This window comes from Gobius niger, assembly GCF_951799975.1.
Source record: "Gobius niger genome assembly, chromosome: 9".
NCBI classification, from domain to species: domain Eukaryota; kingdom Metazoa; phylum Chordata; class Actinopteri; order Gobiiformes; family Gobiidae; genus Gobius; species Gobius niger.
Genome location: NC_136860.1, coordinates 30,019,711 through 30,037,669, shown reverse-complemented (window position 1 = coordinate 30,037,669; position 17,959 = coordinate 30,019,711). Strand labels below are relative to the sequence as shown.

Below are 17,959 nucleotides of genomic sequence, written 5' to 3'. Positions count from 1 at the left end.
ACATAGTCACAAATCTCATCCGTGTTTTGGGTACTCGAGACGATGACCTTCAGCGGGTCAACGGTTTGAGGAAGAGAGTGGCGTCGGGACATTTCTGGAATTCAACACTTTTGAAACTTATGGACCAAGAAAATGGGCGCTCTGTTCACATTGTGCTGCCAGCAGTTCTATCTGAAGGACAGCCGAGAGGAGAAGAGCGCAATTTTACGGTAAATGCTTTCTATTTGTGAGCTTAAAACCACGGTGAATTTGAGGAAGGGTACGTTCTAAGAAATCTACACTGATGCTCAAAAATACCCAGCTTTAGAGACAACAGGGGTCTAAACTTAGACACTTTGAGACCAGCACCAGTATCTCCCTTAGATCTGATGTTGTAGTTCAGTGGGAAAGCTCGTCTAATTGTACCACAAAATCAAATCATCTCAAATTTCAGTAAATCATTGAAATGAGTAATGATGTCTATTGGGGTGCGCAGCAATGAAGCTTTTTGTTGTCTCTACTGTATAATTCCTGGACAATTGAGAGCATATTTAAGCATATTGAGCTGATGTTGTCAAAACTAATGGAGATTTAAATGGAGTCCAAATACAGTAAGTCTTGTATTTTCATGAAATCTATTAACCTGCCTTAACCAAGCACATTTTCTCCAGTCCGGCTTTACCCAAATCTAAAAGCCTATAGGCCAGTTTAACGCCTCATTTGAAAGCTAAGACCTATAAAACTGATTGTAGCTTTTTTGTTACGCTGTCGACTCTGTTTTGTCTCTGTTTTATCTCTTTTTTTTCTCTGTTTTGTCTCTTTTTTAAAATCTCTTTTTCGTCTCTGTTTCGTCTTTGTTTTTTAATCTCTTTTCGTCACTGTTTTGTCTCTTTTTCGTCTCTTTTTTTTGACATTTTCTGTTGCTTTTTTATTGTGTTATTGTTGCTTCTCCGGTGTGTTTTCGTCTCTATTTTCACGCTTTATTTAAAGAATCTTTTAGATTTGGGTAACGTCAAACTGGCGAAAATGTGCTCGGTTCCGATAGGAGTTAAAGGGGCTGGATGCAAGTTAGCCATTTTATACTCACTACTGCCACCTCAGGTCATACGTGTAACTGCACCTTCTATACATTAAGCTCGTGCATGACGGCACTTTGGACCCGAAGCAACAACTTTTTGAGTGACAGTGCAGGATTTTAGAGGCAGTTGTGGTGAACAGGTCTGGGCTCATTCACACCTAAGGACATGGCTGGAACATGTAGAGGGAGGAAAATACTTATTTTTAACATTTTTAAACTCTGCATAGTCCCTTTATGTTCTGAGATTAATCAGACCAGTGTTTTGATATTTAGGCAAGGCAAGGCAAGGCAACTTTATTTATACCGCGCATTTCATACACAAGGCAACTCAATGCGCCTTTACTCCTTTATTTACTCCTTGTCCTTGTCGAAGCATGTCGATTCCTGGTGTCCAAAGCTCATTAGGGTTGGTCATAGGTTTTCAAGACTGTGAAGGCCGTTTTAGTTTCCTTTAAAATTGCTATTCCTCAGTTATTTTGTTTGTAGGCAACAGCTAGATTTATGTTTTGTGTGTTTGCGCACCCTTCGAGATCGGGTGAGGAGCTCAGTTACCCGAGAGGAGCTCGGAGTAGAGTCGCTGCTCCTTCACGTCGAAAGGAGCCAGCTGAGGTGGCTAGGGCATCTGTTTCGGATGCCTCCTGGTCGCCTCCCGCGGGAGGTGTTCCAGGCATGTCCTAGTGGGACAAGACCTCGTGGAAGACCCAGGACACGCTGGTGGGACTATGTCTCTGAGCTGGCCTGGTGTCGCCTCGGGGTCCCCCCAGAACAGCTGGAGGAGGTGTGTGTGGACCAGGAAGTTTGGGCATCTCTGCTGAGACTGCTGCCCCCGCGACCCGGCCCCGGATAAAGCGGAAGAAAATGGATGGATGGATGGATGGATGGATGGGTTTTTGGGTGGGGCCAGGTAGCCATGCAGTTCTTTAAATGGACAGGTGGGGGAACCCTTGAGGGGTGGAAGCTGGCCTGGGTTTTAGGCCCAACAGTTTTTTGACTGTGCTGTGAAAACTGTGGAACTGTGTCTATATGTGAACTAGTGGAACTTGGACCATATTAAACCCAAACTTCTCCGTTATCCTGTAAGTCTGGACATTCCATTTGTTTTTACTAAAAAGCACACGCCAAGCTAAGGCTACAGCCCAGGCTGCTTACCATGGCAAATTACCCTCAAAGATTGCCATAACAAAGACCATGTGGGAATTGCAGGCAGCTATTCCATCAATCTACTTCAATGGCACCTGTGGCTACATATACCACAGAGGGAGTGAATAATTGCCTGATATGAAACAATTTTTGTGACTTGTGTCGGTGAAAAAAGCTACACAAACACCATTCCTCTTTTCCTTGTGTCCAAGCAGCAGCAAGCAGACCACCCCAGCCCCGCGCGCTAAGGAGCTGCAGTCCAGTGAGTCCAGTGAGTCCAGCGACAGTGGCCCAGAGGAGGAGAGCATCTTTGGGCCGCAGGCTTCCAAGAACCCCTGGAAGAAGCCCGCTCAGAAGCAGAAGCACAGGGGCCACAAGAGCTCGGCGGAGATGTGGTCCAGTCACAAATCGAGCCGCGCAGGGTCCTACCGGAGGCCGTCCGACCGAGAGCTGCAGGCCTTCATCAGCATGAGAGACCAGGCGGACAAAGCTACCGAGGTAACAATGTTTGGCAGCGGAAAAAATGCATGTTCTCCTTGTGAGTGGGCAGGTTTCGGGTGCAATGGTTTCCCCATTCAATCATAATCCTTCTGCTAAGTACTCATTTTGTACTCATGGCCTGAACAAAAAAGGAAAAGAAAAAAAGTCACTGCTAAAAAGGTCACATTCTCATTTGGGTTAAGATCTGAGGGCTATACTACGAAGCTGGTTGAACTTAACCTGGATTTGTTCCTGTAACCCGGGCTGACGAACCCAGTCATGGAGCTTTTGGATATGTGGTACTACAAAGCAAACAGGAGGAGTCAGCACCAAGCGGCCAATCATGGAGGAGACACAGACACAGTTCATCTGAATATCGAAGTAGCACTTAAAGGAACAGGCCACCGTTTTCCCATACTGAGATATGTTCTTACCCGAGCTTAGACGAGTTTATGCGTACCTGTCTGGTCCGTGGAAGAGCTTGGTCGCTTCTAACTTCACCCTGTTTGGAGCTATAGGAATATACTAGGAGAGGCCAAATGCTAACAACATCTTTGGTCATTTTGCGTAACTGAGGGCACGCACAAAGACCAGACAGGTACGCATCAACTCGTCTATGCTCAGGTAAGAACATATCTCAGTATGGAAAAAGGGTGGCCTGTTCCTTTAACACCTTTACTCCCACCTGAACCGAGCACATTTTCTCCAGCTTTACCCCAATCCAAAAGCTTCTGGAAAAAAAGGTGGGAAAATAGCGACAAAACTGAGACGAAAACAAGGATGAAAATGTGAAAAAAGTGAGAAAAAATTGGCAAAAAAATGGACAAAAAAATGGACAAAAATTGACAAGAAAATTGACAAAAAAGTGAGAAAAAATTGACGAAATATTGAGAAAAAATGGATGAAAAATTGACAAAAAATTGACAAAAAATTGACAAAAATAGACAAAAAATTGACAAAAAAGTGAGAAAAAATTGACGAAAAATTGAGAAAAAATGGACGGAAAAGTGACAAAAAAGTCACGAAAATTTGACAAAAATGAGATGACTGCCCAACAAAAAAAAGTGATGAAAAAAAATCTGATAATGTGAGGAAAAAGATCAATTTAGTTTTGTAGGTCTTAGCTTTCAAATGAGGTGTTACACTGGCCTACAGGATTTAGGTAAAGCTGAACTGGAGAAAATGCTCTCGGTTCAGGCGGGAGTTAAGAGGTTAAGGATTATGTTCACATTTGTTAAAAATCTTTATCACAACTTAAATGCAACAATTATAGTATCATGTGAACGAGATAGGCCTTTTTCATGTGGTCATCTTTCAAATAGCCTAAAGGCCTTCTCTTGACGCTGCTCCCTCCGTTTGGCTGACAAAGTGGAGGAGTCTTTCCCCTGATCGGTCAAAGAGTTGTCTTCTTATGAAAGCTGGGAACTAAACCTGATCCAGAGCAGGTTTCCATGGAGATCTACCCTGCCAGAAGGTTATCCAGCTTTGTTGTACCACAAATCCAGGGTTAACGCTGAACTTGCCTTGCTAACCTTCTAATCCAGCTTCGTAACATGCCCCTCTGAACCCAATGGATCCTGGCATTGTCATCTTGGAATACTATGCCTGTACCATCAGGGAAGAAGAAATCCACGGATGGAATAACCTGGTCATTCAGGATGTTCAGGAAGTCAGCTGATCTTATACCTAGACCTGACCAACTGCACCAACCCCAGGCCAGAACAGTGACTTAAATCCAGGTAGGGACTTTTTTTTTGGGGGGTCAGGCAGTGAAGGCCACAGTGCAGAACATTCCAGCGTATACTGTAGTTCAATCATAACCAGCTGGACACTGACAAAGCTCTGCAGTGGGCATGAAATAATGAGTGATAATAATAATAATCAGATAAGTTTGGTCTTGAATTTATTTCGCATGAACAAAGTAAGCCCTTTTCCCAGTGCTTCTTATTTCCTGCTAACTTTAATTCAAAGACGCATCCCCTCAGTTGTCCAGAGACACAGTAACGACGTTATCCAATAAACTGCACACTCGCTCACGCATGCACATACAGTAGGTTGCTTTGAAAACACTGGGGTCGCCTGTAAAGCCTGACCCAATTTTAAAGCCAAAATCAAAATTCCACTCGTCAAAAGCAGCTGTATTTGAGGGTCAGTGCCGGTGTAAAGACGTGTTGATCAGTTCAAGCTCAGCTCGGACTTGGATCAAAATAGCACACAGTAAACTCACTTACTTCATTAGTGAGTGACCCAGGCTCTCTGAAGGCTGACACTGTATGTCTTCTATCGTAGAAAATGCAATGTACGGTGCCTCAATCCCCGGCCTACTTTTGCCTCTGATTCGGAGAAATGTGGTGAAAACAAAACAAGAAACAAAAGAAAATGACGTATTCACGATTAAAATGAATGGTAATGAAATCAACGTTTGGCTTTCATCAGGCACATTTTTTGTGTGAATTTGATTTCTCCGTCACGAGAGACTGGTGCTGTAACTTGGAGCAAAGTCAGAATACTGATTATGTGCTCAAAAACAATTCAAAATGTAAAGATCAGTTTTCAGTTGTTCTAAAAAATGTTTGGTTTCACTTTTGCACCAAAGCTATGTTCCCCGTGCTTTCTGTGATGGATCGTTTCAGAGCAGCGTTCCCACAGACGTCTGTCTTATTAAAGATGACATTTGAGCTTTGTAAATTGAATCAAAAATATATCTAGGGCCAAATTAAAGAACGTATGATCAATTATGTTTAATAAACAAGCTGGTTTTGTGGCTCTTGTGCCGAAACCACAGTCTCTTTCTAGGGGTCATAAACTGCAACATCAACCTGCCCAGGGACTACAGGTGGAAATTAGCATTTTTGCTACAACCTGGTACAATGCATCTTTCCTTTTGGTCAATGTTAAATTGTGCACTGTCCCTGTCTAAATAAAAAACATACCACACCATACCATACCATACCATACCATACCATACCATACCATACCATACCATACCATACCATACCATACCATACCATACCATACCATACCATACCATACCATACCATACCATACCATACCATACCATACCATACCATACCATACCATACCATACCATTAGAGTAGTTTTGCCATATTGTACTTTGGATGAAACATCTGGTAAAAGCTTTATTAAAAGCCCTTCTTGTCATGAGGCACAAGTGCCAACCACTGCACCACCATGACACATAAATGGACGTAGTTTGTGCTTGAATACTAGGACCTTTACATAACGTCATGTTTTGTCTCTCATCGTTTGTGTCACTAATGAATCGACAATCACATTTTAACAGTAACTCAGTTCTCACAGTATAAAACATTTTCCCCAGGTACTTTTTTACAATTACTTTAGTACTTATTTTGGCCACTACTTTTTACTTGTGCTTAAGTAAAATAACTTCAAAGTAAAGTTACTCTTTTCCCAATCAGAGACATTTTACTTAAAATTGTAAAGTATTATCCAGATGTGATGTGGTGCCTAAAAGCCTGGTCTCCAACCCAGATGTTTGCTAATCTGTCACATACAGTAACTTTTGAAAAACAAAGGGGCATAACTCAAGAAAATATTTATAGTACATTTGACTGTAAGAAAGAATGCTGAATGGTGGACTATAAATAGAAAGTGCAGAATCATGTGACTGACAGACTGAGGACACTGGGGACATTGTGGCCTCAGTATAAACGTAGAGCTGAAGTCTGGCTGGAGCGCTGTAGATTTATTGGGTCAGTTTGGTCATACAGTTTACATTTGTTTACATACATTCAGCAGAGAGATAAGTGCTTGATCCCTGTACTACATATCACAATATTTTATGTGACGCAATATCCATATCGCAAGAAGCCAGAGTATCACAAAATCACTGAGGCCTGAGTGAGATTTACATTTTCACAATCTACAGTAAATCATGAATGGAAACTTGAAAATAAGCAAAAGTTCACCTTTAGTTAGTTATTCCCAAGTTAGTTCAATTCAGTACATTTTTTTTCCCCCTCACAGCAGCCCTAATCTCTCGGGTTTGACTGCAGCATACACTTTGCCATTTCGACACAATTTCAGATCCAAAAGTTGCCATAGATTGTCTGTAATGACTAAAATGTTGCTGTATTACATGTTATGAAAACACAAATGATTGTGTTGTAATGTATTTTTTAAGCATCCCCTTTCTCTGTTGTTTTAGGAATGGGAGCAGCTGAATTTCGACATCCACACTTTGCGTTACGCTAAAAGAGAGGTCAGAGCTCGATGGGAGAAAATCCTGCTTCAACTCGGTGAGACTCGAAATCCAATTGGACTTTTCTACCATCCATATTTTATCCATTGACATAATTTTATTTACTTAAAGGCACACCGGTAAACCCAATAAAGTCACCCAATAAATAGAATAAAATGCATTTATTCTATTACAAATATTTGTGAATATCTGTAATAAAAAACGAATGTGTTTGTTTTTTCTAGGGTTCCCCTTCATTCCCACTATGACACCTCTTACATATAGTCTGGTCAGGTTCTGGTTAAGACCTGGTTTGGTCGTTCCTGAGTTAGTTGTGATTTAGAACGTGTTTACTTAACCTCTTAACTCCCGCCTGAACTGAGAGGATCTTTTTCCTCACGTCATCGGATTATTTTTCCATCATTTTTTTGTTGGGTAGTCAACACATTTTTGTAACTTTTTTGTCATTTTTTTTGGTCATTTTTATCACATTTTTGTCACATTTTTTTCCTTCTTTTTTTTGTCTTTTTTTGTCATTTTTTGTCCTATTTTTGTATTTTTTTTGCAACATTTTGTCACATTTTTGTAATTTTTTGGTCTATTTTTTTAATCAAATTTTTGTCATTTTTTTGTCACATTTTTGTCATTTATTCGTCTATTTTTTTATCATATTTTTGTCATTTTTCGTCAATTTTTTGTCAATTTCTTGTGACATTTTTGCCACTTTTTCATCAATTTTTCAGCACTTTTTTGTCGATGTTTTCTCACTTTTTTTGTCACATTTCCATCTTTGTTTTCGTCTCAGTTTTGTTGCTATTTTCACAGCTTTTTTCCAGAAGCTTTTGGACTGGGGTAAAGCCAAACTGGAGAAAATGTGCTCGGTTCCGGTGGGAGTTAAGGGGTTAAACTTGGTTTATCCTGAACAGACTTGAATGATTGTGTAATTTAATGATGTATAAAATGTTCAATCAACGGATCTGTTTTGTTCCCATGTCTCACTCAAGCTTAGTTTTGTAACATGTTTTGCTGATTCAGACCTTAGTGCATATCACGTTTTATGTTTTAGTCTTCTGCATTAATTTATTTTATTGCTAACGCCTATCTTTTGTGTTGCACCATTATGCATAAGAAAATCCCTAGTTTGTGAAGTTGTTTCCACTGAAAATGGGCAATAACAGTGATTCATATTCCTATCTGTTAGACATTGTAATCCAAACATTTTCCAAAACCATTTCATTTCCTCTGCATGAAGGTTATCAGGGCGAGGTGGAGTCCTTGTTGAATGTGAACAAACAGAGACGCCTCAGCAGAGACCAGGAGAGCCTGTCCCGGGCCATCGAGCTGCTCAAATATCTGCTGGAGAACACCTGCCTGTTCCCCACTGGCACCGGACACCAAAGCCGGTACCTATACGTTATGGTATGTGAATCCGACAATATTTAGTTATGGAGAAATATAACAAGTAACCAAGGCCTGTTAAAATGTTACTAATGCTTCAGATTAGCTGTAGATTGAAACTATAATTAACTTGTAATAAAAACATGTTGCTTGTTCATTCAGGATCGCCTGGTGACTCTGGACAGCGCTGAAGACTTTGTGAGACTGGCCAAAGAGAAATATCCTAAGCAGGACGAGTGACGGTGAATCTGACTTCAGTAGTATTTCAGTGTAGTAATAAGATGGATATAGCAAGATAAAAATGTAAAAAACATGGTTATTATTTCCTTTACTCATGGAAAAAGGACACACCTGCTCATTTCTCATTCACTTCATTGTAGCCCAGTATAAAGACTACAGACTAGCAGGAGACATGATTAGTATTTTCTTACATGATATGAAAAAGGCATTATTCCTTGCTATCGCATAGTTTCCGCAGGTTCACTCCTATTACAGTGTCAGCACTGTGCGTTTCGTTTAAGTCAGTCAGGGTGTGGCCCGGGGGCCGAATGCGGCCCTCAGGCACACATCGCCATAAATGGTACTTTTTACTGCAAGTTTAAAGAGGGGGTATTATGCTTTTTTCAATCACAAAGCACCAGTCTATATCACACTACAATGATGACCAAACCTTCTGTTGGTCTGTAAATGCAGTAAATTAGAATAACTGCCTTGTATAAAATTGCTCTCTCAAAAGTGTAACTGTAGTGAATGTCTTGAAATAGGCCTCTGTCTCTTTAAGAACCTCTGACCCTTTCCGACACGCCCCCTCCACACGCTGTCTGTGGCATCAGTGGGGAGGGGGCTCTGCTGAGGAGCAGTGGTTGGTTACTCGGCTGGTGACGAAAGCTCGGAGGCGTCTCCAGGAGGTGGGGGCGTTCCTAGGAGGACTCGGGCAAACCTGTCCCTAAAATGGCTGCCATCAGAGTTTTTACAGATTACTCAAAAATACGTGAATGTGCCAAGGCAACACTTCAGGCATGTTTTTAATGAGGGAGTGACATAATAACATGATGTAAAGCTTGAAAAAGTCGATTTTGCATAATATCCCCCCTTTAACAATTCCACATGTTAAACACAGCAAAAACTAACAGTTTATAGTGAGACACTGTTGGCATTAACCTCTTAACCCCCACCTGAACCGAGCACATTTTCTACAATTTGGCTTTACCTAAATCGAATGTTGGGTAGTAACTGAATACTCATATTCAGAATACATATTTAGAATGCTCATTTTGAGGAACTATATTCTGGTAAAGTTGCTCTTTCATTTGGGGGTATTTAGAGTACAGTCACTTTCCAAATCGTTAGCGACATTGCACAACTGCCTAAGTCATTTTGTATTGTTAAAATGGCAGTAAGAGAAAAACAATGTGTTTCCTATAAAACGTCTTTTTACATGTTTTCCAAAATCAAAACAAAAATTAAAGCCGCAAGCGGCATCGAACGGCCCTCGCGGGCCGTGCCTCCTTTAGCGCCTCTATTGCCGCGTCTATGTAACCCTACCGAGGGCGCCACACTGCATTTTATTGCCCTGATGTGCCATTAATCTTTGTCAGTAAACATCAGAGCAACATTTTTAGCCTCTCCATGTAAGCAATGGCTCAAGCCTGCAGAGGGCGCTAGCGCGCCCGTAATCTTTTTAATTTCACAAGTGGCATCAGATGACCCTAACGGGCCGTATTTCCATGACCACTGTCCACAAGCTCCTGACAGGGGGCGCTAACGCGCTGTAATGTTGTATAATGTGAGATGTATGTGTCAGCCCCATTGGATAACATGGGGGGCCCCGGGGGTCACCATGGCAACACCGTACAAAATACGATATGGGTGTCATTGGCTTTTTGGATCGGGACGCCATCAACTATTTTTGTACCGAATTTCATCCATTTCCGACAAACTAATTTTTTTCCCATAATGCATTTTTTCTTCTGCACCTGGAGGGGGCGCTATCGCGCCCAATGGCACTTTTTCCACATTTGTTGCGTCCAGGGGTGAAAGGTCAACAAAATGTATATTTCCGATTTTTAATCGGAGTTTGTTTGTGCGAATGGGAGCGATTTTTAGTTTTTGATGAATCGCAAAATACTTCGGAAAGATTGCGGCTTCGCCGCAAACGAACCATAAAACTTAGCCAAAAAATTTGGATAACTTTTGATGCCCCACATCTGGAGATGAGCTGGAGCGATTTTGAGCTCATTTGGTGAAACGCCCTAGGAGGAGTTCGTTAAAATGCGATGTCAGCGAAAACGCTGACTCAGCATTCTCAGGACTTCCTGTCAAAATGGCGGACTTCCGGTTTGTCAGGGGGCGTGGCCACAATAATATTTTTTTTTTGTCGTCACATGACGAATGTCTGGACCGAATCTCGTCGCTCTACGACAAAGTTTACTTCGGCCCCTCCCCCATTGGCGCAATGTATTTTGATTTTTGTAGGTGGCGCTGTCGCGCCATTTTTTTTTCCCCCAATATGAAACACACATTTAAATTAATTTTTCACCGGACCTGAATTTTGGGCAAAGTTTGGTGAGTTTTCAACAATGTTCAGGGGGTCAAATTCCTGCTCAAAGAGCAGAAGAAGAAGAAAGAAAGAATAATAATAATATTTTTTACAAAAACAATATCGTCGCTTTCGCGACGATATCATAATATACATTTTTGGAAAGCTTTCAACGAACCGCACGCACCCGTGGGGGTCCTGGGTGGATGACGAGCGCTTCGCGCTCGTCATCCACTATATACCCCCATTCACACTATATACCCCCATTCATTTTAATGCAATAATAAGTATAAAGGGCCCACACCTCCGGTGTGGGCTTCACTGTTTTACACGGTGAGTTTACGGTTGACATGGGGACAGCGCTTCGCGCTGTTTTTGTGCGCTCCGCGCACTTAGGTTCAGTGCGCTGCGCGCACTGCGCTGTGATTGCGATTACAATAGGCCCTTGCGACGGCAGGCCGCTCGGGCCTAATGAGTTAGGCAATTATGCTATGTGGCTAACGAAATATCAAAGGAATACATTGAAGTACTCAATCATTTAATTTCAGTTTCATATTCATAACAATAACATAGAAAATTTCAAAAGTCGAGGAAAGGTTTAGTCCAACATCATTCTGGGCTGTGGGCGTCCTATTTAGTGGCAAATGAGTTCATATGCCGCTTTTATGCATGAATATTATGCAAATCAACGTGAAAGTATTATAACTTTTTAGAATGCAGTATTCAATATTCAGTATTCTGTAACTAAATACAATTGCAAAGTATTCTCCCCAACGCTGGTAATTATAAAAGCTTAAAAAAAAAGAAAGCATCAAAACGGTGATGCTTTCACAAGGACATAATATAAAAGAAAAATGAGGTGAAAACACAAAAGAAAACACAAAAGTGACAAAAACACAACAAAAAGTGACACAAAAACAACAAAAACAAGATGAAGAAAAGATGAAAACACAACAAAACAAGACGCGCTGACAATGTGACCACAAACGTACCATCACTTTTGCTGGTCTCGTTTAGCAAAGGATTAACCAAAAAATTACAATGTACTTTTTTGCTGAGATACTAATACAGTACATATGATATTATTTACATTATTTTTTTGCTTTGTCTCTAAAAGTGTTGATGTGAATCCTGGTCATTATCTTGTTCTGTTGTTATTTATTAGTTTTCATTGTCAGGTTAAACAAATATGTCCTTCTGAAGTTAATGATATGGTTGTGACAGACTTTGTCCACCAGAGGGCAGCACCAAGTCATTTATATGAAAGAAATTGATGAAGAAAGTTTGTGTGATGGACAAAAAAACAGACTTTAAATAAAAATCTGAAAAAGTGACATTGGCGACATTTTCATTATGGTTAAATTCACTATTTCACAAACTGTGTGTCACGAAGAAGAAACTTTACGATGACAAAAAACTTGCGGGGAACACGATCTCCCCATGATGGCCCATTTGTCTCCAGTGAACTCAGTGGCTTTGACTAAAAATAAATAAATAAAATAATAACAATAGTAAAAATGGTTTCTCTGAATGCTGTGTCTGTCCCATTTTGGCCAGGTCACCTCAGGTTCATCGTCTGGTTCAAATACAGGGGCAGGTCTCTGAGGCTTGACGGCTTTGGTATGTGTCTCTCCCTCCCCCTCTCACCCACTGTTCTCTCTCTATCTCCCGCAGTTCTCTCACTCGCCCCTGGGGTATTCATTGACAAAAATGAATATCTCAATGATTTAGTAAATCATCAGAAAATGCACTTTAGGCTGCTATGTCGCCCAATAAGATAACTGGCTTGAATAATAAACCACCAAAGTGCAGAAAAGACACTTTTTTTTTTACAGGGATTACATGTTTGTTTTTGTTTTTTTTTACGTTTTGTGTAGTTTTTTATTGTTTCTTTAGACATTGGAGATGTACCCCAGCTGTTCCCAACCTTTTGTGTCCCATATACCTCTTGAGGTGTTCATTTATTCTCCGAGGATTCTTACAAATCTTAACAAAGTGTGCAACTGAAAGGGACTATACGGAGATTAAAAATGTTAAAACTAAGCATTTTCCTCCCCCTACATGTTCCAGCCATGTCCTAGTGTGTAGAATGAGCTCAGACATATTCACCACAACTGCCTCTAAAATCCTGCACTGTCACTCAGAAAGGTGTTAATTCGGGTCCGAAGTGCCTCATGCACAAACTTAATATAGAACTTGCAGTTACGCACAAGAACTGAGGTGGCAGTAGTGAGCAAAAAATGACTAACTTGCATCTATCCCCTTTAAAGCCAGCCCTGTCACTCAAAAAGTTGGTATTTCGGGCTTAACATAGAGACTGCAGTTGTGCGTAAGACCTGAGGTGGCAGTGGCGGGTAAAAAATCTAGTACCTCTAACATAGATAGAGGTAGAAGAGTAGTAGTAGTCGTAGTAGTAGAGTGATGTGTTAAAAATGTAGCTAAAATACTCACAATCAAAACTAACTGTTCTTTGAAAGTAATGAAATTCTACTCAGTTTCACATTGCTTTTAATCTGAGGCAATTCCATGTACCCCCTGCCATGTGCTTGAGTACCCCCGTACCTCTAGTTGGGAAACACTGCTAGTCGGCTCTACTTTATCCCTCCCTCCCTCTGCACCCCTGTTCTCTCTCCCAGTATACTATGACCCAAATATTGTTCTGTCCAAGGCCCCTTTCCCAGTTTTCTCTCCAGATGTGGATTTAAGAAGGGAGATCACACTCGTGGGGGGAGGGGGACCCTTTAGCGGGGCGGACCGATGCAGTCGATCGTCTGGCAGCCTGCAACGCCATTGTACTCCACACATTTTTCCCATTACACGTCTCCCTTCGTGTCCGTGCAATCTAGATCTAGTAATGCTGTCATCGTGTTAAAACTCTTGCAGAGAAATGACCGCACTCCTTTCTCAGAGTAGCTCGTCTAGTTATTGGCCAGATAGGAGACAGCTGGAGGATGAAATGTTAATGAAATTATTCACACTCACCCTTCCCCGTTCCCCATAGACGTGAGTGTATGTAAAGGTTCACAGGTCGGGCTGTAGATTTTCCATTGACATGACATGCTGCCTGGTCATCCTTAGTCATTATAGGTCTCAGGAGGGGTGTATGTTGTACAAGTTATGGTATGTCTTGTTAAGAAAATGTATTCGGTACGAGCAGCAAATACATCACTTTGGTGTATAATCACGAACAAATTACACTGACACAGATAGTAAAGCCTTAACCTCAGCGGGTGTAAAATTAAAGGAAAAGTGCAGTAAATGGGGAAGCCCTGTTTGAATTGAGACCATATGAGAGCAGGATGCCACTAAACAGGGCTAATGACAGGTGAGGGGGGCAACTGGGTCAGCCGCCCTGAGCCCCACGACCAGGGGCACTAATGAAGGAGATAGGAAATGGGGGGAGGGGGCTATCTTGCCCCAGGCCCCAGAAAATGTACCAACGGCCCTGCCTTTAAAGGTCCTATATCTGGGGTAGGCAAGGGGACAATTTTTTTCATTGTAAAAACACCGAGGGCCAAAGCCGCCAATTTTAGACCAAAGTAAAGCACTACACTGGAAAAAATACCATCTTAAATGAGAAAAATGACTTAAAATTGCTTGAATAAAGGTTCTTTATGTTGAATTTGAGTCTGTTTGGACTAATGCAAGCTAAAAATACAAATGCCTAACGCCAATGGAACGAGCATGAAACCCACTTTGAAATCAGACAAATGAACTTTACTTTTAAAAAGATTTGTTTTTCACTTGAAATTATACAATATCATCTGAATTAAGAGAATAATGACTTGTTCCATTAGCGATAAGATGTTTTATCTGATCTAAGACCAAACCAAATCCACTCAAACTTTTGATTGAATCTCTTAATTCAAGTATGTTTCTGTCATTTCTTCCTTAAAGTTATTATTATTTTTCCAGTGCACTTTTTACAAATGACAGAGTTGTGCATAATAGAACCTAATTGGTGTATTGACAGTATTTCTCCCATTTAACCCTAAAAAGAGCTGAACTCAGGCCAGCCCACAACGGAAGGTCAACTCTGTTCTCCAGGATGTTACTCACCCTCTGCGTGGAGAGTTCCTTCTTTATCACCAGGCGGTACAGAGACAGTTATGTACAATCACAATCCTGAATGAGGAGGGAACCCTAACCTCACATTCTATCTCAGGCCCCTGTCACTGTTGTGTCTTTATCTCTTGCAGACATGTGTATATTGTTTGTTTGTTGTTCTTGCTGTGTATTTTAAATGTTGTGGACTACACTATTCTCTTCAAACAAATTTACCTGTGAGTACTAATACCTTATGCCATGAAAATCAACTTTTTAGTTTGGTTTAATTCATGAGTGTTAAAAGTGTTTAAAAGCGGCAGTCCACACACTGACTGAATTTTAAAGTCTAGATATGATCACCAAACTTGTTCTGATACTGCTTGTGGTCATATTTTCCATTTACTATTATTGTAGATATTTGAAAAGCAAGCAGTATATTGAATCATGATTGCGCCCCTTTTAAATATCTGTACTTGTCCAGCCATATTTTAAGTTATAATACAAAACATATCAAGCTTAAAGTGATGGTCTGGAAGTCTATATTTTTTTTTACAAATGTTATAAAATGTGGTAAATCCATCACCTGGTCTTGTATGTTGATGTTAATTTAGCAAAAATATATACATATTATTTTTTGTAAAGTCCCTCCTTCCCGGATCTGAGCGACTAATCAGTGACTAGTATCCTCCCGCGTTGACCAATGAGACGAGCTTTTCCTGTGAACCGGCCCCAGGTCCAATCAGAAGGAGGGAGAGGAGCTTGATCATTTACTTTTGAATATTCTACTTCTGTTTTCCACATTTTTGCAAACTAAGAAGGGCTTTCTGGTTAAAGAAGGGAGGAATTTGATTGTTTACACTTTAAAATCATAGTTTAAATAGTTTAACCCTTAACTCCCACCTGAACCGAGCATATTTTCTCCAGCTTTACCCCAATCCAAAAGCTTCTGGAAAAAAGGTGTGAAAATAGCAACAAAACTGAGACGAAAACAAGGATGAAAATGTGAAAAAAGTGAGAAAAAATTGACAAAAATGTGACAAAAAATGTACAAAAAAATGACTATTATGGACAAAAATTTGACAAAAAAGTGAGAAAAAATTGACAAAAAATTTGATGAAAAATTTGACGAAAAATTGAGAAAAAAATTGAGAAAAAAATTGATGAAAAAGTGACAAAAAATGTACAAAAAAATGACAAAAATGGACAAAAATTTGACATAAAAGTGAAAAAAAAAATGACGAAAAATTGAGAAAAAATGGACGAAAAAGTGACAAAAAATGGACAAAAAAGTGATAAGAATTTGACAAAAAAATGCAAATAATTTGACGAAAAGGTGACAAAAAAGTCACGAAAATTTGACAAAAATGAGATGATTGCCCAACAAAAAAAGTGATGAAAAAAAATCTGATGATGTGAGGAAAAAGATCAATTTAGTTTTGTAGGTCTTGTAGGCCAGTGTAACATGAGGTGTTACACTGGCCTACAGGATTTGGGTTAAGCTGAACTGGAGAAAATGCTCTCGGTTCAGGCGGGAGTTAAGAGGTTAAAAACCCAGAATAAAGCTTAATATATCGGACATTTAACTCAATAAAGCCCTATCAGTGAACAGCATAACCATACAGTGGTAGACAATCCAGAATTACATTGCAATCTATGTGGTGCTTAAAACTGCTTTAAGAAGTTTGTTCCATTTTCATCCCATTGTAGTACGGTCTAAATTTGGTGCTGCAAATGCACTGACTCATTCCTCCACTATTTCCCAGTGACGTTAATCTTTGGCAGTAATAAAGTGGATTTATGCCGGGTGTAGTGCGCTGTGAGAGCCTCAAATGGTCCAGACTTCAAAGCTCACGATAATGAAATATGAAGTGCAATATTCAAATCTGCAGCTACGACTTTGTGTTTTCATCAGCCTCTTATAAACACGGGCACGATCGTCCTAGACTAAACACGGTCAGACCTGTGACTGTGCAACAAGTCATTAGGAAAACAAAAACACAATTGCGCCCACTTTGTAGCTATAATCTGACAGAACCTTTGCCAAATAAATGGTCTCAATTCATCCATAAGGCAGAAGCTTCATGAGGCAGTGCTAACTAAATCTTGACTGAAACCAAAATAAAAGACGGAGACTAAAACTACACTAAAATTGGACAAAATGAACTAAAATGCTTTTCTATCAAAGAACCATTTACACACAAGCTTAGAGAGAACAAGGTCTGGGTTAGGGTTTCAACACTTTTGATGAAAGATTTGCGGAGATCTTCACATTTTTGGGGTTCAATTTGGCTACAATCCTTTTAGAAAGCCTTCAAACACACACATTTAAGCATTTGGTGAAAACATGTGATATCTATATGCTTTATTAGATCAAATGTTTTACTCATAAGCGAAGAACAGTTGTGTTTTTTGCCTTATTGTATTTGAAAGTTGATCGCGACCATTCATTCAGTTTAAAGGGACAGGCCACCGTTTTTCCATTCTGCGATATGTTCTTACCTGAGCTTAGACGAGTTGATGCGTACCTGTCTGGTCTTTGTGAGCGCCCTCTGTCACGCAAAACTACTAAAGATGTTGTTAGCATTTGGCCTCTCCCAATGTATTCCTATAGCTCCAAACGGGGTGAAGTTGGAAGCTACCAACGCTCTTTCACGGGCACAAAGACCAGACAGGTACATATCAACTTGTCTAAGCTCAGGTGAGAACATATCACAGTATGGAAGAACTGTGTGCCCTCAGTCACGGAAAAAGACCAAAGATGTTGTTAGCATTTGGCCTCCTATAGCCTTCCTATAGCTCCAAATGTGGGGAAGTTAGAAGCGACCAAGCTCTTCCACGGGCAAAAACCAGACAGGTACATATAAACTCGTCTAAGCTCAGGTAAGAACATATGTCAGTGTGGAAAAACGGTGGCCTGTTCCTTTAAAGAGGGGGTATTATGCTTTTTTCAGCCACATAGCACCAGTCTATAGCACACTACAATGATGACCAAACCTTCTGTTGGTCTGTAAATGCAGTAAATTAGAATAACTGCCTTGTATAAAATTGCTCTTTCAAAATGGCGGTAGCAAATGA

At 40.4% G+C, this 17,959-nt stretch overlaps 1 protein-coding gene across 1 annotated transcript; it reads left to right on the top strand.

Moving 5' to 3' along the window:
* Positions 1-132: 132 nt before the first annotated feature.
* On the top strand, positions 133-8,538 carry LOC306967600 (melanoregulin; the record flags this gene model as incomplete). The annotated part of the gene is made up of 5 exons (XM_079562682.1): positions 133-209; positions 2,413-2,695; positions 6,868-6,958; positions 8,153-8,319; positions 8,461-8,538. The coding sequence occupies 5 exons, from the start codon at positions 133-135 to the stop codon at positions 8,536-8,538; spliced, it is 696 nt and encodes a 231-aa protein (XP_079418808.1).
* Between the last annotated feature and the right edge of the window lie 9,421 nt (positions 8,539-17,959).